At 38.5% G+C, this 23,075-nt stretch overlaps 1 protein-coding gene across 1 annotated transcript in view; it reads right to left on the bottom strand.

The window, feature by feature from the left end:
- kpna4 (karyopherin alpha 4 (importin alpha 3)) overlaps positions 1-19,286 on the bottom strand; it is a 32,740-nt gene extending 13,454 nt beyond the window's left edge. The window contains exons 1-8 of the mRNA XM_020512069.2: positions 19,043-19,286; positions 8,866-8,910; positions 8,444-8,533; positions 7,065-7,094; positions 6,925-6,977; positions 3,909-4,004; positions 3,636-3,721; positions 2,054-2,140 (exon numbers count right to left, since the gene is read on the bottom strand). Of these exons, the coding sequence (XP_020367658.1) occupies positions 2,054-2,140; positions 3,636-3,721; positions 3,909-4,004; positions 6,925-6,977; positions 7,065-7,094; positions 8,444-8,533; positions 8,866-8,910; positions 19,043-19,102 (547 nt within the window). The 5' untranslated portion in view covers positions 19,103-19,286. The remainder of the gene's footprint in view (positions 1-2,053; positions 2,141-3,635; positions 3,722-3,908; positions 4,005-6,924; positions 6,978-7,064; positions 7,095-8,443; positions 8,534-8,865; positions 8,911-19,042) is intronic.
- Between the last annotated feature and the right edge of the window lie 3,789 nt (positions 19,287-23,075).

The raw sequence follows: 23,075 nt of genomic DNA, 5'->3' as shown, positions 1-23,075 counted from the left end.
TATACAAAGTAAAAGTGATTGTATATCCCTGCATGACATTTCTACATGTGTTTTTGTATTAATTTGCAGATCTCTTGATCAACTGGAATATTTGATCAACCAGCACACTCCTGATCGTGTAGGTGTTGGTTAATAAAGAGCTTGCTGTCACTTCATTTACATGTCTCAAAGTAAAGTGTTATGGAGAAATATTTAATTTAATAGATATACAGTAGTTATACCAGGTATTCGGTTTCACCTATTTCTTTTATCCAATAAAACATTTACATCCAATATTTGCCAAACTGTAAAGTTGATAACAGAAAATTAAAAACAATAATCAAAAAACAAAGTAAGTAGTTTCCTGCTTTGCAAGCATTTCTGAAAAAGTAGGCCCTTAGTTTCAGTAGGCCTGTATCATATTGAGAACTCTTCTGTACCAAGTTAAAACAAACTGCAGTCATTCTTTTGGTCAGACCCATAATTTACACCAAGTGTGATCTGGACACATGCTGCACAATAATATCTTTGACATCAAAATTATAATGAAAATAGGAGAGTAAATCCAACACTAAAATTCCACACAAAACCCGAAAGAACTGCGGATGCTGTAAATCAGGAACAAAAACAGAAGTTGCCGGAAAAGGTCAGTAGGTTTGGCAGCATCTGTGGAGAAAAAAATCAGAGTTAATGTTTTGGGTCCGGACACCCTTCCTCAGAAAGGAGGGTCACCAGGCCCAAAAAGTTAACCGACTTTTTCTTCACAGGTGCCGCCAGACTTGCTGAGCTTTTCCGATAATTTCTGTTTTGGTTACTAAAATTCCATTTGTTGTTAAGACCACTTTAGATGCATTAAGGTGAATAAACATCTTAAAAGTTGGGATGCCTATAAAATAGTCACCAGAAAAATATCAGGACACCCCACAGAAATTATTGCCAAATCAAGCGAGAATGATTAGAAGATGCAGAAGATGGTTTCATGATAGAAATAGAGACCCAAGCAGTCTGAACAGAGTTTCCTAATGCAGATGAAAGGTTCTAACTGGACAAACAACGATGCTGTAGGAGATAAACAGAAAACTAAAATCACAGCAACAGAAGATTTGGAATGTTTTTAGGACTGGAAGAGTTGGTTAAGTTAAGAATGAATGGCCTTGCACACAAGGATGAAAAACAAAGTTAACAATGGGGCACGGTAATCCAATTTAGGGGCGGGGAATAAAATAATAGATAAATTAGAAAAAGGACAGACGACACAAATGGAAGTTTTGGACAAAGGATAGTTCATGGGAGCAGAAAATGGATAGGAGGGCTATGAGGTGGGTACAGGGACAGTCCAGTTTAGAACTGACAAAAGCTATTAAAAGGATTTCATGTATCAATTGCTGAGAAAGGACAGAAGTTTTACAAGCAAAGTTTGAAATGGATAAGACAAAGTGGTTTAAAGTTTGGCATTGAATACCCTTGGAATGTAAACAATTTTGCTCAGTTTGAGAGAACAGACAGAAGGGACAAATTACTAATAAGAGCACGGTGCTTGTGACAAAGGTCAAAAGTTGATGGCTTTAGACTGTCCAATAATGAGTTGCAAATGAGTCCGATTTAAATTGACAATAGGTAGACAGTTGAGCAGCCAAGGAGAAAGGTAAAACTGATATTACCAATACATGAGAATGCTAACCTAAGTTCAAATTTCAATCTCAAACATTTCAACTTTTCTACTGCATCCCCACATCACATCTAATCCCCAATCTCTGGGTTAGATTAATCTAACACCAGCTGTAAAGGTGGTATTGCAATCCCTCCACCTCCAATTATAGAAACTGCCCAATTTTCAATTAAAGCTCAAAAATCACACAGCACCAGGTTATAGTCCAAAAGGTATAACCTGGTATCGTGTGATTTCTGACCATGTCCACCCCAGTCCAACACCAGCACCTTCACATCACTTAAAGCTCATCCACATGAGTTTATTACCCTAGCAGCAAGCCAGAAAGCTATTCTGAGAACTGCAAATAAAAAAAAACAAATCTTTTAGGTTTCAGAATAAACAATGACAAAATGACAAACATACCTATGATGTTGCCTAAAGCCCAAACCGCTTGTTCACACACATTCTGATGTGGAGAGTGCAGCAGTCTTAAAAAAAGAGGAACAGCATCTAACAGGAAAAAAAAAATTAAAAATTTATATAACAGTAAAAAGGGAGACATCTAGATTTTATTTTTGTTAGGTACGTGTATTTTGTTTTATAACAAATGAAACCAAACTAATGTTGGAGATTTTAGAGTTAGTAGCAGTAAAGAAAGTCCAAGAAAACTGTAAAGACAGGACTTACAAAAGTAACTTGTGAAACAAACTACAAATTATTCAGAATTTGTTTGCTTAACCTGTTCTGCCAACTGATTGGAAATATTATTTAAAATACACCAAACCAATCTTCTGCTGACCTAAACAATTCCATTGATAAACAACAAAACTTTGATTAAGCCAAAATTCACATTATGGCTGTTAAATTGACCCATGGGCATTACAGAATTAATTTGAAAGCTTTGTAACTGCGCTAAGTCCCAGTTTAACACTGCCCATTTGTTGCTTTGTTACAACAGTTAATAGGCCATGAAATTTGGTTTTAAGTTGTACTGCACTATTATGACTTTACAGAGAAAGACCACAGATCAGTGCCATTTTGGAACAGCCTAGGCTGCTCCCCATTGTACCTTTTTGCTGCTGACCCTCAACTTACAACCTTTGCCGCTCACTGACGTTGCAGCCGCTAATGCCCTCAGAGTCATCCTCGTTCATCTTTCTTCTCGAATCTTCTGTATGCCACTCCCCCTCTCACTGTGATTGAAGGAACTGAGATGGCACTATGATTCTGGGAATGTGACTGAAGTGAGAACATTAACAATAACAGCCCTACCAGTTCGGCAATTTGGTACCATCAGAAATTGTACTTTGACAACGTCTAGACCTAGCACCTTCGTTGAATGGGAACACAAGTTCAAATGACAAAACTCGGAGGTTGCCAAAATACAGATTCTGATAGGGCAAAAGTACTGGATGTTACAATTGATGTCCTCAATGCAGTCACTTCCACAGGATCCTTGTGCTGCTGCAGCTTCCTCATTCAGTGAGGATTCAAGAGAAGGAGGCAGTGAGTGGCTGAGTCAGGAAACAGGTTATTCAGCAAGTAGGCAAGTTTGGGATTAGGAGGTGTTTCAGGTTGGAAGGTCAGGTGCAATAGGTTGGATTAGGAATTGGGTGAGGCTGCTAGTTGGAAAATCAGCAGCAACAGGACGGGTTAGGGTTATGAGAGACCTCAAGTTGAGGGGTCACCAAAAAGGGAAGCAATGACCAGCATGTTATTTTAGTCTGAACGGTATTTAATTTACAACATAGGAATTTAGCAATGTAAAGTATTTCAACCTTACAAAAAGTATAAAGTTTGGTTTTAAAATTATGAGAAAGCTCCTCCAAAACCTGATTACAGCTTTTACATTAGTTTTAATCAGAAAGCATAATTCAGTCTTTTAATTTAAAATTGAGATTTTCAGGAACACTACTATAACTTGAACTAAGCTCTTGGTGAATATTTAAGGATCACTTGTGTAACTGAGCAAAATCTTAGAACCCAAGAGAAAAAAGGCACTTACTTGATTTAACCACAGCCTGTGTTTGTTCTGAAGTGCCAGAGGCGATATTTGTTAAAGCCCATGCTGCTTCAAATTGTAATGAAGGACTATAAAATAGAATAATGCAAATTACAAAAGGGACAGGCCATTTTGGGAATGCAGTTTCAATTTAATCACTGAATATCACAAAGTAAAAGCTAATAGCGTATCTTCTTTACACAGATTTAAAATTTCAGAACAATTTGAGACCAAGAGAGATAGTTTTATTTAAAATAATTAGTACACACTACTTACTTGTCATCTCGTTCTAGACAATGCACGAGAATTGGTAAAATGCCAGAGTTTATTAAATCATCTATAGGTGGATTGCGATCACTTGACAACAGCTTCCTGTTGAATGCAATAAAGACATTCAACAAAAGGTTACTTGAAGGCTTGAGAAGCTTTTGTTTCAAATCAGTTACAAGTATGCATTACCTTTAACATATTATAACGTTCCACACTGCTTCACATCAACATTTTGTTTAATGTAACATCTGAGCTAAAAATTGATATTAGATAGGTATTCAAAAGCCTGGTTAAAGAGCTAGGTTACAAACAGCATCTTAAATATGAGACAGACGTTACAGGATGGACAGATGTAGGGAGGGAGCCCCAGAGACTTGGGCTCAGGCAGCTGAAGACACAGCTCGAAAATTCAGGGCACTCAAGAGGTTATAAATGGATTGAGTGCAGCAATCTGAAGTTGTAGGGCTGCAGGAGGAGAGAGAAAGGGAGGGGCAAGCTCATGAATGGATTTGAAAACAAACGAGAATTATAAAATCAAAGCACTGCCAGACTTGGAGCCAATAACTGCCAGAAAACACAGGACTGAGTGAACTGAAAGTTAGGAAATGGCCAGAATTCAGAATGAGTGGAGGTTTATGGAACCAGGTGGGACATTATTCTATACAGCATTAGAATAGTCAGGTGAGAGGGTTAAGCAAGAGTTAAATAAATTCAGTTAGAAGTACTTTTAGTAAAATAAATATAAGCAGACCAAGATTGTCTAGACTGCATTCTAGGCAGAATAAGGAATGAGACTAGGGCAAAGAAACAGGCGAGCAGTGGTGATAGAAATAAAGATGCAGCCTAGATTGCCCATTCTGCTGGATAAGGATCCTTGTGTGGATATGAATAATGCATAGTATATATACTGTGGAAAATAAACTAACCATTGGGATATCTGTTAAACCTATGGTTTGTAAAATGACCAGATTAAAATTGAGTACATGACCCAAGGTACACATAAGAGATGAGAACTTGTGGCTTTTCAAATCTCAAGACTGTTTAAGCTCAGTTCTCTGAGCATTTTGATAAACAATGATAATCTGAACCAGAGTTTACTGGTGGCTTGTCAAGCTCTACCATAACACAAATAACAAAGAGACAGATAAGAATGTCAACAGATGAGCTGAGACAAGATGGGGACAGACAACTTTATGGAGTTAGAATAAGTTGGTCTTCATGATGGAGAATATATGGTTGGAAACTCAGATCAGAATGAAGTGGGCATCACTGTTGCCAACAATGGCAAAGCAAATACAGCCTCGTAGAATGGTTAAAGAACACACAAGTTATGACCAATGACTGAAGAGGGCAACCTCGATTTTCCCAATATTTAGCATTAGGAAATCTCCACATTCAATACTGTATGCCAGATGAGCTACCTGACAGATTAGAAGGATTTGCATTCTGTTTTCCAGATCAGAAATGTACCTCAAACATTCACTGATGCACTGGACTTCCAATCTGTACCACTTACAATAGACACGAATTCAAAAGGTTCTAATGACAGCATCGGCTAAACATTCAACTTTCATCTCCCAAAAGAACAAGGGCAGTGAGCACATGGGAACACTACACCTGCAAGTTTTTCTCCAAATCCCACCCAAGTTGACTTGGAAATATGCAGGAAGAGGAGTAGGCCATTCAGCCTGCTGAACCTGCCCTGCCATTCAATACAATTGTGGTTGATTAAACACTTCAATGCCTTTTACCCAACCCATGTGCATAACCTTGTGCGCCATTGATAAGCAGGAATGTATCAATCTCTACCATAAACACACTAAAGAGTTGACTTCCACAGCCCTCTGTGGTACAGGTTTCCAAAGCTTCACAACCAAGTTTAAAAAAAACTTTCTGCTCATTTCAGACTTAAGTGACACCCCCTTTTATTTTTAAATTGTGCCCCCTGGTTTTAGACTTCCCCACCAGGGGAACATCTTACCTGCATCTACCCTGTCTATCCCTTTCAGTGTTTTCTATGTTTCAATGAGATCACCTCTCATTCTTCAACACTCTAAAGATTACAGGTCAAGTTTGTCCAATCTCTCTTCATAGGACAGTCTTGCCACCCCGGAAATAAGTCTGGTAAACCTTTGTTGTATGGCTTTTATGGCCATAATATCTTTCTTGAGACAAGGAGATCAAGAGTGCTCCAGATGTGTTAAAACTAAGTTCCTATGCAACTAAAGCAAGACTTCATTACTCGTGTACTCGAAACCTTTTGCAATAAAGGATAACACCACATTAGCATTTCCATTAGCTTGCTGAACCTGTATGCTAGCCTTCAGTGGCATACCAAGGACACCTAGATCCCTTTGCACAACTACATTTCACTTAAGAAATACTCTGCACATCTATTCCTCCTAAAGTGGAGCATTTTTCTACACTGTATTACATCTGCTATTTTTTATCTTTTCAATAACTGTGCCCAAATCCTCTTGAAGCTGCTTTACGTCATCCTTACAACACATTCTAACATAGCTTTGTATCAACTAAATTTGGAAACAGTACACTTGGTCCCGAACTTCAAATCATCAAAATAAGTTACAAACAGTTGGAACCCAAGTACTGATCCTTGTGGTAACCCAGTCACAGTCTGCCAATTTGAGAATAACCCATTCCTTCCTACTGTTTTCTATTGGTCAGCAAATCATTAATCATGCCAGTACATTACCTCCTAACCCATATGTTTTAATCACAGTTTGCTCCATATTTTTCACAATTGTGGAATTTCCTCCCTATAAGCACAGTGGGAATCAAATCACTCCAGTGATTCAAGGGAAGGGCTAATCATCACCTTCAAGGGCATATAGGATGGTAGTAAACATTTGGCTTGCCATCAATGAATAAAAAAGTATATATTCTTTGTAACAAACAGCAACCGCTAAAGCTTCTACAGGAAATGAATGTTATTTCTGGAAGTAAGTTACTTAGAATCTCAAAAATATCAAAAATCAGAAAGCTCAAAGCATGACAATCTCACCTAGCAGCCTGCACTGCACTAAGCTGAAGACCCTGGTTGTCACTGGAAGCATTCTGTTTGATAAAATTATTACAATTAGTAAATATTCAAATTTACACTGCAGTCAATAAAAGTACAACTTGAGCATGAAAGTTAGTCACCTGCACTATGGCTTCTAATGATGTATTTTGCTGCAGAAAGGGATCAAAAACAAAATATTAGTTTTGAAACACATTGTAAAATTTAAGAGTTAAATTCAGACATCTTCTTAACAAAAGATTTTACAAATTGACTACTGTACTGCATGTTTAAACCCAAGGGAAAATGTACAAGAATATAGATTTTATATAAATTTTTGCATGCAAAGAAATAAATAACCATTAAGCCATGTCAGAAATAAAGCATCGCTTTAGATGGCAAACTAGACAAAGCTAAGTGGCTGACAATGTAAAATTTGTGTGCTGAAACTGCAATAAAGAAAATCTCACAAAATTGTTTTAAAGTCCTTCATAAAAAGAAATAGTACTATTGGATAAATGCCCCCAAGTCACAAATATGAAGTACTAACTCTAGCTTAACAGAATTTTGAGACACACCCCCACCCACCAACACCAAGGAACAAAGCTGCCTTAACTTCATTTATTTTGTTGATATACTTAAATAATTAGTTAAATTTCACATGATTGCTGGAAATTACCAATTGGTTCTAACAACAGAAATTTTATAAGATTAGTTTTCACTTGTATTATCATTCCATATAATAAAACTATTATTAGAAATACTGAGAAATGTCAGATTTAAGATATCACTACCATAACTTCCTGAATTATATTTTGGACATTGAAGAAACCTAATCTTTGTGATTGCTACAGAGACATGAATAGCACACACAACATTTTAAACAGTGAAAACTGTGTATAAAGAATAATCTCTTTATTATTTCTTTTTAGGATGTGGGCACCACAGGCTAAGCATTTATTGCCCATCCCTAATTGCCAGGGGGGAGTTTAGAGTCAAAGGCATTGCTGTGGGTCTGGAGGCACTTGTAGACTAGACCAGACCAGTTAAGGACTGCAGATTTCCTTATCTAAAAGGTTATTAGTGAACTGGATGGGTTTTTACTGAAAATTGATCGTGGTTACGTGTTTGCCATTAGACTAGCTTTTTATTCCAGATTTTTAATTGAATTCAAAATTCCCTATCTACCATTGTGAAATTTGAACTGATGTACACAGTATATCAGCCTAGGATTCTGGATTACGAGGCCTGTGACATCATCACTACCAGTAATATGATTCATGCTTTCTCACGCCAAAAGATTGGAAAGAAAATATTTTGACTTGGTACTTTCACAACCAATGCTTGCATTTTAGTGCGTTCACCAATGACTGATCATTTTATCTAATTACGCAATCAAAACTGATAGCATTACAAAGTAGAGGCTAGTTTCCCCTGCAGTATTCATCAGTTAAAGTCCACATCAAAATCTGAGCCCCAAGTTCTATAGGGTATTTATTTACACAACTGTAAAGTTATTTACCACTCTGATGTCTCCATCAAGGTCAGAGTCTTCACAAGTATCCTCTTGAGGTACGTTTCTTCGTTTTAATAAATGTTCATCCCTTTTGTTCTAATTATGAACAGAAATATTGGCGTTCAGTTAAGAAATAACACTTTTGGCACTGCAACATTAAATGCCAAAGTAATCCAGAAATCTTTCGTACATTATTTGCTGTGATCATCCAATCTTTTCACACGCATATAATTTAATTTCCTCCAACATATACAAAACAAACTAATACTCTACAAAGCACCTTGTGTACTGTAATGTAAAAGATTTCAAGTGACATTTTGTTTGTATAATTTCTTTTATCTTCACCTCTTAAGCAGCAGAGATGAATGCTTAGAAAGTGAATCTATACTTCTTTTCCATAGCTGTACCGCTTCAACAGAAACCCTTACCTTTCTTAGTTCTACAACCACCTCATTGCGCTGTCTTCTCATAGACTAAAGAACAAAAAAGAGAAAGTTTACACAAAATTTACTCAGCATGCTAAAATTCTTAAAACTGTTAATGCAGCATGGTGATAATAAAATTTGAAGTTTACTCTCAAAGGGACGTTAACAATAAATCTGAACAATCCACCATTTCAGCCACTTTGGTGATAATACAATATATGTGGTGCTTACAGGACTGAACAGAATAGATGCAGGAAGGATGTTTCCCTTGAAGATTCTGAAGATGGTCTCAGAATAGGAGATAAGTCCTATAAAGTTAGAGACAAAGGATGAATTTTTCACCTAAAGAATGGTAACTCTGAGGAACGCGTTCCCAGAAGGTTTGGTCATTTCCGTATATCCAAGCAAGGAATCAAAAGATTTCTGGATATGACAGCTGTCAAGGGACAGCGTAGAAAAATGGCACCAAGCTATGAATGGTACAGCAGGCTTGAGAGGTCAGGTGGCCCACTCTATATTTGATGTGTTGAGGACGACGGACCAGGACACCAGGAGTTCTGAGGAAGGGTCACTGGACTCGAAACGTTAACTGTTTTTTCTTTCACAGATGCTGCCAGACCTGCTGAACTTTTCCAGTAACTTTGTTTTTGACCAGGATAGCCGCCAGTTTGATCCTATAGCCAAAACATTAACAAATCGACGTGTTCCGGCCAAGTTCACATACACAGAATGGCCGCTGATGAAGACATCATAAGGCTGTCTTGAAATTAAACTCAGCTCCAGGTGACGTGGAATCTGAAGCAGTTTCCTAAGATCAACGTATCATTAAAAATACTACATATCTTGATAACGTATTTATTCACAAACTCATCTTCCAACTAACTAAAGTGATACCTAGTTCACAATGCTACTAATTGAAGAACTGAAAACATAATGAAATTGAAATCAAAGCAAAAAATTAAACTTTCAAATTCTACATATCAACATTTCTGGGAATGCTGTGTCACAGAAACGCATTCAACAGAAATGTGCGAACAGCTTATTAAAGTAGAAATATGCATCACATGGAAACAATAATCGAGTGTTTGTAAAACTGCAAAACATTCAGTTAATAGCTATATATTAAATCAGCACTTGTACTCTTTGAAAGGAAAGATATCAACAGACCCTATACTGACATTTCAATATTAATTATCACCATACCTGTGCCACATATTGTAGCACTTCAATGCTTTCATCTTTCATTCAAAATTATACTTTTCTTGTCCACGTTATGAGCCCTCTCACCCTGCTGTTTGAACTAACAATTCTTTTGTCCACACCCCCAGCACTCAAACGCTCAATGGTTTTCTTTTCAAACACCAAAATGAATGATTAGCCATATGTGCAGCCCTAATAACTTCTCAAACAAAAACAAATTACTGGAAAAGCTCAGCAGGTCTGGCAGCATCTGAGTGAAATCAGAGTTAACGTCGAGTTGAGTGACCCTTCCTCAGAACTTCTCCCCTTACCCAACAGTCACCCAATCCTTTTCACATTTGAACACTTATAGGATGTTGAAAACTATATCAAAAATGTGTGCAACCACCTTATTTAACAATCTATTTCAGTATCTATTTAATAATTTCAGGCCAGTTTCAAGTCACAAACATTCAACTTTCAACTCTGCCTGTCTGTATTACCACCCTTTCTTATCTGTACTCCTCTGAATGATCATTCTAAATGTAAAGTAGCAGTGCAACACCCAGAAATGTTACAGGTAAACCAGTTGCTCGTTTTTTTTGGTTCAATTAATTTTATAGAATGGAATACAATGTTGCTGTTACTTAGTATAGCAAAAGAAACGATCATTTAAATTCCCAAGTATACTTTCAATGTAGAAGCAGGCAAATAAGTACCATACTGAAGACATTTTAACAGCTATTTAGAATTATTTCTCGCTAGTTATCACAACACTGCTCTTGGCCAAGCAAGTACCCATTCAACCTATTTCTGAAGATGGGTCCTGACCCGAAACATCAGCTTTCGTGTTCCTCTGATGCTGCCTGGCCTGTTATGTTCCTCCAGCTCCACACCTTGTTATCCCATTCAACCTAAGATGCCGTTTGTTAATGCCTCTCACTCCCACCGACCTTAGCATGTTCTACATCACAGCTAAGTGGTGTTTTTTCTGCTTTCATTAAGGTTATCAACTATTCCACAAACATTCCCCTATAATTATGCAAACTAAAAAGGGAAAATTAGAACTAAAGGAAGACATCATGGTTTAGGTCAGAGGACTGATAAACATTTCCAACTAAAGCAGTCAAAATTAAATACATGTATTTAAAATTTATTCACAAAATTTAAATACAGAACCATTCCTCAAAGGCAGCAGAGGGATATACCAATAATAATGCTGGTTACCCCATACACTTCCAGGATGTTTCCTTGAATTACGTGCAGACCAATGAGATGGTCTACCAGTGGTAAGGATGTTAATTGAAATGAGCCTGGATTATTTCCAAAAGGCAAATGTTCATTACTAACATACCTCAATCACTAGCGACATTCAGATAAAAGGAGCAAAGCAGCAACAGCACTTAGATTCAACATAGAGGCATTTCTGCATTACCTAAAGCACACCTTGGTTTGACCTAAAAGAATGCCCTATTTAATAGCTGCTCGACATCTTCCTGATAGCAGCGGATCTCCAATGGCAATAATTTCTGTTCCCCTACATTTGTATCCACGCTTTGGTGAGCACCAGTAAACCACTAAAAGTAAGGCAATTTACTAACAAATATGCTCTAATATTTGCTCCATTTTTTCCATCTCCATGCACCAGAGATAGGCTGAGGGTGAGGAGATAATCCACTCCTATACCTCAAATTCTGCTCCTGAGTAGACTGTAAGGTTGTGAAGAAACAGCATATTGTCAACTTGGTCTACTGTATCCGCTGCTCCCAATGTGGCCTCCCCTACATTGGAGACACCAAATGTAGACTCCGAGACCACTTTGTAGAGCATCTGCACTCTTTACGTGACAAACGACAACACCTTCCAGTCATCAACCATTTTAACCCCCCCCTCCTGCTCCAAGTGACATGTCCATTCTGGGCCTCCTCCAATGTCACAATGACACCACCCGCAAACTGGAGGAGCAACACCTCATATTCTGCCTCAGGAGCCTATAGCCTGATGGCCTAAAGATGGAATTCACCAGTTTTAAAGTCTCCCCACCCCAACTTCATCCCATGTCCAACCCTTCCTCTCATCCCTGCCTCCATGACCTGACACAACTTGTCTCCTACCTATCTGCCTCACCCACCCCACTGACCAATCCCCTCCATTCCCTAGCTGCACTCACCTATCACCACCCAACCTACCTTCCAGAGCCCCACCCCTCCTCTATTTATTTCCCAGCTCCCTTTCTCTCCCCCCTACTTTCTCTCCCCCTCCCCCAACTTTCTCTCTTCCTTCCCCCCCACCCCCCCCTCCATTTCTGAAGGGTCCCAACCCAAAATATCAACTTTCCTGCTCCTCTGATGCTGCCTGGTCTGCTGTGTTCCTCCTCCAGCTCCATACTGTGTTTTTCTGATCCAGCATCTGCAGTTCATGCTATCTCTGAATATGTTAATCTATCCCACTATAAACCACTGTTCTCTCCCTGTATTTACCCCTTTCACATTTAGCACATTGTTTGCATCAATCCTAACATCATGGCAAAGCTCTGTAATTCACTATATTGGGAACTGTAACTAAAATTTTCCAATTTCACAATAAAATGCAGTGTGTCACTAAACATATTTCAAACTAACATACATGAATTAAATTACACAGAAAAATACTAATTAGTTTAAAAGCATTAGCACTTCTTTTATATCTCAAACAGAAATAAATATCATGTAGCACACTACTATTCGATGGCTCTAACTCATGTAGATTGGAACGTGACTCAACTAAACATTTTCAAATGGCATACACCCAAAATCTTAACATTCTAATCATTATGCTCACCCACCTCTGACCAAGTAAACAAAAAGGTTAGAAAGTGAGCAATTGAAACAATCCCAAGTAGGAAGCAATTACTGCATAGGTGAGAGGTTGAGGAGTTGAAATTTGCAGCTTTTTTAAAGTCTTGACTGATATAAAGTCATAGAATCTTGAAGCATATTTTCCACTTCGGACTCTGAAAAATCTAAAAGTTGAAATTAACAAGGATGTGATTTTTTTTGTTTCTCAACTCAATGTAAAGAAACAAGTGAGATGTAAATTTTCACTGGTTTAAAACACAGTCTAAGTGTGTTGAATCTAGTGCAGACTGATAAGAGGAAACTATTTTACTAATTTTAAGGATTCTATGCATTGAACCTTGGGCAACATAACATAGTTAATTCAAGAAAGGGTCACAACAGGAAACTGCTGTCATATTGGTAGCTTCTTCCTGAGGTCTACAATGATGAATGGAATGGGTGGAGAAATTGTCAGAGGTAGTAGGTGCACTCCTCTGGAATGAATCAAGTGCTTCTCCCTTTAACATTAGACATGATATTAACAAACCTGAACACTAAGTATTCTAAATCAGAAATTTATTCTATGCCCCAACATGAAATCTGTCACCATGAACATAAAAAGTTGATTGTGAAATATCTACCCCACTGTTTCATTCACACATCACCTGATTCCTGATTAAGATTGTTTCCTGACATAATCCATATCATTATTTTTGGAAGTTTTTTTGGAAAGGAACCAAACCTCGATCAATTACAGGGATCTGAAATATACATCTTTTATTTCAAACCTGTATATTACATAATAAAAGAATTGCTCATCACCCTAACTAATCTACAAGGTAGAGCTAGCAGAATAAGAATGCTTTTGAGTTTGACACATCAGGAATGCAGTATATCTAGACAAGTTATTAACTTAAAACAATTTGGTTGTGTCATTGCTTATAAATTAATTTATTCCAGATGAAATGAATGAAATGCCAGTTATCCAAATACAATGGAAATTTACAGTCCTGACCAAGAAATTTTAAAATGCCCATCTACCAACAGTTTTTCCACTGGTAAAGAATTATCAGACTTTTCTACATAGATTACCTATGTTTTCTACCACTTTTAAGTTGAGGCCAACCTATACAATAGCTCAGGATATTAGCTGATGCATGGAAAAGGTGTGTTCTGGTCACATTACTTCCATGTAAACTAAAAGCCTTATTTCATATGGGCTTTTGTGGTGCTATGGTGATGTCCCTACCTCTGAACAAGGAGGCCTAGATCCAAGTTCCATTTGCACAAAGATGTGTAATAATATCCCTGAACAGGTGATCCAAAAATATCTAAAAGCCTTATTTTACAGAACATGATAAACCAGGATCAGAGGTACAAAACTCTGGATGCTGGAAATCTGAAATAGAAACAGAAATGCCGGAATTACTCAGCAGGACCCACAGCATCCAAGAGAGAAAGACAGTTAATGTTTCAGGTCAACGATCTTCCACCAAACCATTTTTGCTTCTCTTTATACAGATGCTGTTGGACCCAGTAAGTATAGAGCATTTTATGCTTTTATTTCAAATTTCCACGTTCTGCAGTTATTTATTTTTGTTGTAATAGTTGTCTCCACTAAATGTGTCCAATATAGAAGATCTAGCAACGTTTTAAAACAAGGCAGTGTGTTTAATGAAGTTGTATACCATGAAATGTCTTCAGTTTTTGACATTCACTTAGGTACCGCTTTGAGAAATGTTAGAACCTGCAGACTAGGATAAACAGAGGGCTAAAAGACTCAGCATGTCTGGCAGCTTTTGCAGACAGAGAAAGAGTTGACATTTCATGTCCAGTATGAATCTTAGAGTCAGAGTTGTACAGCATGGAAACAGACCCTTTGTCCAACCTGTCCATGCCAACCAGATATCTTAAATTCATCTCGTCACATTTGCCAGCATTTGGTCAATATCCCTTTAAACCCTTCTTATTCATGTACCCATCCAGATGCCTTTAAAAATGTTGTGATTGTACCCACCTCCACCACTTCCTCTGGCAGCTCATTCCATACACGCACCAACTGTTGCATTAAGAAGTTGTCCCTTTTAAATCCTTCCCCACTCAACTTAAACCTATGTCCTCTGGTTCTGGACTCCTCTGCCCTAGGGAAAAAGACCTTAGCTATTCACCCTATCTAAGCCCCTCAATTTCATAAACCTCTATAAGGTCACCCCTCAGCCTCCAACTCTCCAGGGAAAATAGCTCTGGCCTATTCAGCCTCTCTTCTTGTTCCGCAGTCATTCTGGACTTGAAACATTAACACTGTTTTTCCCTCCATCGATGCTGCCAGATCTGCTGAGTTTCTACAGCATTTTGTGTGTTTGTTTCAGATTTCCAGCCTCTGTAACATTTAAAATCTATTTTAGGACAGGCTAGGACTTGGTTTAACATCACACCCAAAAATACACTCCATGTTGCACTCTAGAATCAGTCTATAATATTATGAGCTCATGTCTCTGGAATGGTGCATGAACAAACAAACCTTTTGTAAGAGAGGCAAAAGTGCAACTACTGAGTCTAGGTCAACATCCTGATTGAGAATTCACTATGGCAGTACAGGTTTGGATGAAAATATTCCCAATACACACACTGGATACAAATATTGGACCACTGACATGTTCCTGATCTTAAACATCAGAATTGATTGATACGTGAATCAAACTGAACATGTAATCCAACTCGGATACTAAATAGCAGAGTAAACAAAAACAGAAATAGCTAGAAAAGCTCAGCAGGTCTGGCAGCATCTGTGAAGAAAAATTAAAGTAAACAATGTCATATTTGACTTCAACGGAAACTATCAATCTTATATTCATGTCATCCCCAAGGCTACCCTACCATCACCCAACTTTTGCCTCAGCTCATCATCTGAGAAAACCTTATTCATGCTTTTGTTAATTTTAGCATGAATATTTCAATCCACTCCTGGCTGCCTTCCATTTTTTTTTATCTCAGTAAACTTGACATTATTCAAAGTTCAACTGTCTGCAATGTCTTGATGTTAAAATTCTAAACCCCGTTTTCAAATGCCATGGCTTCACCCCTATTTATGTAATTTCTTCCAGCTCTACAACCTTCCAAGATATTCACACTCATTTAATTCTGGCCTTGAGCAGCTCAAATTTTAATTGCTCTGTTATTGGTGACTGCACCTTCAGTCACTTGGGTCCTAGGTCCTGGATGATCCTAGTTATACTTTTTATAGATTATAGAATTTTTAAGAGTAGATTATAGAAGCCCTACAGTGTGGAAAGAGGCCCTTCGGCCCAACAAGTCCACACCGACACTCAAGGCATCCCACCCAAACCATCCCTATAACCCAGCTAAACTACACATCCCTGAACACTATGGGCAATTTAGCATTGCCAATCCACCTAGCCAGCACACCTTTAGACCATGGGAGGAAACCCACACAGACACAGAGAGAATGTGCAAACTCCGCACACAGTTGCCCGAGGGTGGAATCGAACTCGGGTCCCTGGCGCTGTGAGGAAACAGTGCTAACCGTGCCGTGCATTAATCATTACTTCTTCAGCTTACTACCTCAGCTCCTTCCTTTAAATCACACACCTTCAAATCTACTTCTCTAACTAAGCTTAGGTCATCTGACCAAATACCAAGTGAATCAGCATTATTTTCTTTTTATGTTTTTGAGGTGTTCTATGATATTTCATTCTGGTTAAGACACTAAATAAATTTAAGCTTTCATAGTGATTGAAACAATTTCCGATTAACTTTCAAAGTATCAGAAAGTAAAGAATATTGTCTAACTTTTGATTAAGACTCACGTCTTTCATCCTTCATTAACCTCAGCTCAGCCAAGATTCTGCTCACCAATGACCCATTCGCACTAGCTTACTCTGGCTCCTGGACCACCAATGCCTCAAATTTATAATGTTCATCAGTGCATGCAGTTCTCTCCAAGGCATCTGCCATCCCCACCTTTAACCTTTTTCAACTTCGTAACCTTAAAAGAACTAGCATTCTTCCAACATCCTTCACGTACACCCTTCCCTCCCTTTACCATATTGGCTACCATGTCTTCAGCTGTTCATGACCTTTACTGTGGAATTCCCTTTCTATTCACCTCCACTGTTTTCCAATTTACTCATGGGACATCGCCCAACCCTAGTTGCCCTCGAGAAAGTGGTGGTGAGCTGTCTTCTTGAACCGTTGCAGTCCATATGCTGTAGGTACACCTACAATGTCATTAGGGAGGCAATTCCAGTTCTCCCCTCAAGAAAAGATCTGGATGACCAAGCTTGAGGTCACATGTCATTGTCTTACGATCACCTTTTCTGACTCAGTGTCAACTTTTAAACTGCTTTCAATTTTATGAATCACAAAAACTATACTTAAATACAATTTGATTTTGGTGCCATGGTAACCCTGTAGCACAGATGGCAGAACATCTGAGTACTCACTTAAAAGACCGCAAATTGACCAGAAGGTACACTTGTCTTTACTTGGAAAGGTACCCTTGGTTCCTCTAGGAAACTTATCATCCAGTATTTTTTTATTGTTCACATGTATTCCTCAATTGTATACTAACTATAAACATAAGTGTGCAATTGAAAAGCACAAGCGACTGGAGTTATTCACAGAAGGGCTTTTCAGGAAGTTTGACAGTAGAAACTTTTGATTCTAATAAATGATTTTCTTTTTGCCTATAGCAGGCTGTGTGTGTTAATTTGTGAGGGCCAACATGATTATAGATTTTAAATTGTTTCTAAGGCAAAATAAGCCATAAATGTTCACAAACCAAATGTGATTAAAGACAACCAATTGTGTTAATTCAACTCAAATGCATAAAGTTATTAGTCAGTCTGTTGCAATGTTATCAGTACTGAATGTTTAAACTAAAATATTATAGTTTATGAAGCATTATTGCTAGTCCTTGCAATGTGTGTCTCTCATTTCACTCAAATTATTTGTAACTTATTAGGTGGGAAGTGAAAAAAACTGCAATTAAAAACAGGACACAATCACATTCATGTATTTATGGTTCGCTTTTCTGTTGAAATGGAGGGGGAACTCCTGTCACAGTAGTAACCCTTGTTATAACTCCAAGTTTCATGGGATCCTTTTTGTAATACAAATATTTTAGCCATACTTTCTAATAAGTGTTATAATTTCTCAAGCAGTATGCTGGCAATAGTCAAGTGTTTCCCAACTAAATAAAATCAAGATGTATATTGCAGTACACATCAAGTAAAGTTTAACAGTTCTGAGGAAGGGTCACCAGACCAAAAATGTTAACGCGGATTTCTCTTCACAGAGGCTGTGAGACCTGCTGAGCTTTTCCAGCAACTTGTTTTTGTAAGTAAAATTTAATTTTGGCTTTAGCATGTTCTCAGTTCAAAAGATTCACCTACTCGTGCATTACTTCTGCAATGCACAGGCTAGTTGCAACTTTCACAATTCCCTGTAATCATTCTTCAGTATCATTACCCTTGAAATTTAGAAATAAAAATTTTTCCTATAAGTAACATCTCTGGAACTGTAAGTAAAGCATTCATATATTTGGGAGATCCAAAAATGATTTCAAGACAGCAGGCACTACAATTTTGGCTTATTGGGAATGTGTATTCCTTTAGAGTGACTGCTTCACTATTTGTTTTCTGAATAGCCATAAGATAGTTTAACAAACCATTATATACCAAAACAGCACCTGTAGAAACAACTAACAGGAGGATTTGATCTATTGTATTTATTAACCGTTGAAATTGTGTTGTTCGGGTAAAAATAACTTCAAGTGTGTCCTACGACATGATTTGGAACAGACAGTTTGTTTTCAAATGACGAACTTCCAGAACATTTAAATAAGAACAAGAGGCACATTTTTTCAGAAATCGTTCATTTTCAAATCGTATGAAAATGCTAAGTGTTGTTGCTTGTGAACGAGTCATTAGTCAACAGGGAAATCCCGAACCCTGCTGAAGAACGAAGTTACTTGAAAGCCTCTTTATTGACGTATCCTTTTAACTTCCAACGTCTCCGCCTGGTTGCCTTGCTCACGCCTGGAACCTCGGTTCAGGCCTCAAGTTAGGCCCTGCCTCGGGTGCCTCACAAATTACTAAAGACGTCACTGCGGCGGCGGCACCGCCACAAACACTAAAAGGAACAATAAAAAAAATCAAATTCACCTCCAGATCCCGCCCTTTGTTCTTGAAATTCTTCAGCCGCTGTTTGTCGTTGTCCGCCATTGCCGTGTGCCTCTCGAGAAGTAAACTTGCCCTTGGTTACTGAATTCCTAATGGTGAAAACGAAACAATAAGCAGCAGTCCCTCCACCTGCCTTTCAGCTCACTTGGCTTCACCAGAATCAGGCAAAATGCCGGTAAAACGCTCAGCCTCACTTTCGCCGCAATGGGCAACTCGCAGTAAGAGCGACGTTGATTGGCTCGCGCCTGCCGGTGATGCAGAGCGGACGGTCGCGCCGCCAGGTGGTCCTCCCGACCCCGGGGGGGCGCTGCCTTCCCTTACCCCTGCGGACCTGATGTTTCCCTCCTCGCCGCGCCAGCACCACCGAGTTGTGGCCTTTTGCAAACTCCCGCCCGCTGATTCAGGCCAGCCCCGGCCCGGCCGGCCCTTAGCAACCGCGCCTGCTGTTGCCATATTGGAGCGAGTGCGAGTTTCGCGCTGCGCACTTAGGGCCTGGGGTAAGGGAAAGGATTTGCAGTCATAAAATCGGAGCTAGGTTTGAGAGCGCCATGTTTCTGTGGGCTTCGGGCGAGCTCTGGCTATGGCTTAATCTGAATAACGTCCTCCCTTTAGTTTTGACAAAAATAGGAATTCAAAAAATATCAGGTAGTTGTCAGTTCTGCGGTCAGGAATTTTTTTTTTAAATGTGCAAATCGGCTGTGGCCTCCTCTGCCAAATAATAATTTGACCTACACATTTTTTTTGTAAATGATTTTAACTGTGAAGTGCTGCGATAATGACGTATTAAATGTAAAATGGAAACTGAATAGTGAACCCATATAAAAGACTAAAGTTAATGTACCGTCTTGGGCTTGCTTCATGGGAAAGCATATTGACTAGGAGAGGATTGTGTCAGTGCACTCGGATATAGCATACACGTGGGAAAAATGATAAGAAAAGCTGAAGGTAATAGTTATTGATGAATAAACTTTATGGCCTTGAAAATACTGTAACGAGTCTGGAAGACCTGTAACTCCGAAGAAACTTCATACTGGAGATTTTTCTCCCTTAATATTAACCACATTTGCCACAGTTTTGTTGTTTTATATTATGTAAATCATTTCCCATTTTATAATTCTTGGTTTGCATTCAATTTCTCAGTAGAGATTCTTCAATCAGATTGGTAGAAGAACCACCCTGTTTTTTGTCCTGTTGACAGAGGCCATGTCCTTTGTAGTGTGCAGAGGCTGGAAAAGAAGCTGGATCAGAGGGAACCTGTTCTGAGAACCCTCAAAAGCTCCGTAGGCAAGTGAGCATTGCTTCCCTGCCATTGATTGCAAAATCCTATATCTTCCAAATGACAGTCTTTTGAGCTCAGTCTTCCTGGGCCAGTTCCAAATCTGAGAGAGTACATGTTGCTTTAAAAACACCAGTTTCTTACAAACGTTTCGTTAAAACAGTGTCTTTATAACAAAGATCCAGTCTGGCAGCATGATCTCGTTGTGACTGGTTTACATTCTTGAGCTAAAATTTATGTGACACAATGATCCGATGATATGGGTGAAGCTGACTCAGAAATCATTCTGTTATGTGCTGTCCTATAAACCAGTATAAACAAGGGCTTTTAGCTTTCTTTTCTATAGATTTCCAGATTCCTCATTAATTAAGTTTCATATGCATTATTAAACTGAGGCCTGTTGACTCCTCGGTTGCATCTCAAGGATTCCACAGCACTAGTTCAAAGGCACACAGTGGTGTTCTGACTATTGGACTGTCCAATATTTTTATCCGTAAAGTATTGATATATGCAAATTGGTTGCTGCACTTTCTGCATTATAGCAGTTGACAATAATTTATTGACTATAAATCATTTTGGGACATCCTAAGATCTGGATAGGTGCCCTCTTTTGATATTAGTCAGTCTGATATATGATTTTTTTAAAAGTCCAGTGAATGTAGCTGAAATATGCCATTCTAAAATGATAATTCAACAGAGCATTGAGTTTTTATTCAAATTTGTATAGTGGTCACATTTATTGTAAATGCCACCACCACCTGACAGAAAGAATGTGTACGTACATTGTTGTGAGTTGACATCACAGCGTGACAGAAGGAAGTAGTGCTGCACAAGTGTCTAATGTGATGAACCCAATGAGGGTAAATAAAGGGGTTCACAGGAGGGTTGGGGTGGTGAGCAGGTGCAGCAGTAGCCCTATCCCTGGGCACGACCTCCTGGCTCCAGATAAGGATTTCTGTTACCAGGTGGGTGTCAAGATGGCGGCAGTGGCTGGGAGAGGGCAGATGATCATTGCTTCCTCCCGTCCTCTGTCCAATTTTTCTTCCTTTCCAAGTGGGGTTTAAGCCTCTGCCTCACCTCCCCTACTTCCCATCTGTGGTGCATGTGCTGATTATGACATCACCACACATGCATATATGCTTCCTGCGGATTGACATTTTATAGCCAGGTGACATCACTGGTGCATCTGTGACAAGTACAGTGGCCATATTGCATTATGTATGATCACTGTTGTGTGGCATTTCATTAGAAAACTGGAATCAGCATTCTGAGTTTTGATGGTACTGTGAAACAAAATGGTTGCCATGTAACATGCCAACAGTCACTAGAAAAATTGTAAAGTTTTCCACTTGTTATAAGGTCGTGCTTGCTGTGCAGGTAACAGCAACTGTTGAAAGTGCTATTGTAATGGGAAAGAGTTTTGATGCAATCTGGTCAATATAATGATTTTTTTAATCGTCATTACCCAAAGTCATTCAGAAGATATTTTAAGTGAGACAAGCTTTTTAAATCTATGAGAATTTGATTTTAACATTTCGGAAACCTTATTTATTCTGAGATAAAAATACAACATCTAACCAATATCGACGTGGTAGTAAGACTGTCACTTTAAATTGTTCTATCTTCAATAACTGAATAAAATCTTGGTTTATTAACCCAAGGGTTTAAAGAAAAACAAATTAAACAATTTCACATTCCACAGAGGACAGCCCAACAAGAGTGTTGGTTCTCAGCATTTGTGAAAAAGAGCAATACCCCTTTTAAATCTTGTATCCTAAATGAAAAATAATTCTTTATTAAATTCATTCCCAAGACATGGGCACTGCTGGCATGGCTGATATTTTATTCTTCTTTGTCCAAAGATCATCAATTAAAAAAGTTTAAACATCCTGGGTACTTCTCACATAGGTTTGCTTGGAAGAACTTCTATAGGATCCTGATATGTATCGTCAGTCATATGTCCAGTCTGTAATGATCTGGAGACCAGTGTATCCAATAGATTGTACAGATCACAACTCTCTCTCTAAAAGATTGGATGTTTAAGTCATTGGATGGGTGAAAATCAAGTGGACTGCACTGTTCAAGGTAAAGTAATGCAGCACCTATCCAGGGAAATTTATCTTGGTGTTTGTAAACTCCCCAGGTTTTGAGGAGTTAGGAGGCAAGCTACTTGCAGCAGAATATTTAGCCTCTGACTTGCTAGAGTAGCAGCATTATTTACATGACAAGTCAAGATTAGTTTCTAATCAGCGATGACCCCAAGAGGGCTAATGTAAGGGATGCAGTAATGATACTGCCATTGAAAATGGAAGGAAACTGGTCATGCCTTTCAAGATATAGTTATTGCCTGACATTTGTGTTCTGTGAATGTTACCTCCTGGCTTGTTATTCAGTCTGAAATATAGATATCCCTAACAACGTTTAGATTTATTGTCCATCTCTAGTTGCCCCTGGACATGTAGCATTAGCAGTCCAGACTTGGAGCTAACTAATGTCAGTGTAAGCATCAGTTGTACAATTAGATCTAGAACATTGCCCTGAGACACTCCACCAGCAATTCCCTAAGACTGAGATGATCCCATCCAGTGATCATAGCCATTTTTCTGTGTCAGTTTTACTGCAGCCATTAGAGAATTTCCACCCCAAACATCATTGTCTTCATTGTAACAAAGCTTGTAGAATTGCACTTGGTTGAATGTTACCTTTATGTTAGGTGTAGTTATTTTCATCACACATCTG

This window comes from Rhincodon typus, chromosome 13, assembly GCF_021869965.1.
Source record: "Rhincodon typus isolate 14 chromosome 13, sRhiTyp1.1, whole genome shotgun sequence".
In the NCBI taxonomy this organism is placed as follows: Eukaryota; Metazoa; Chordata; class Chondrichthyes; order Orectolobiformes; family Rhincodontidae; genus Rhincodon; species Rhincodon typus.
Note: the sequence above shows the minus strand (reverse complement) of the source record. Positions and strands in the feature narration are given on the sequence as shown.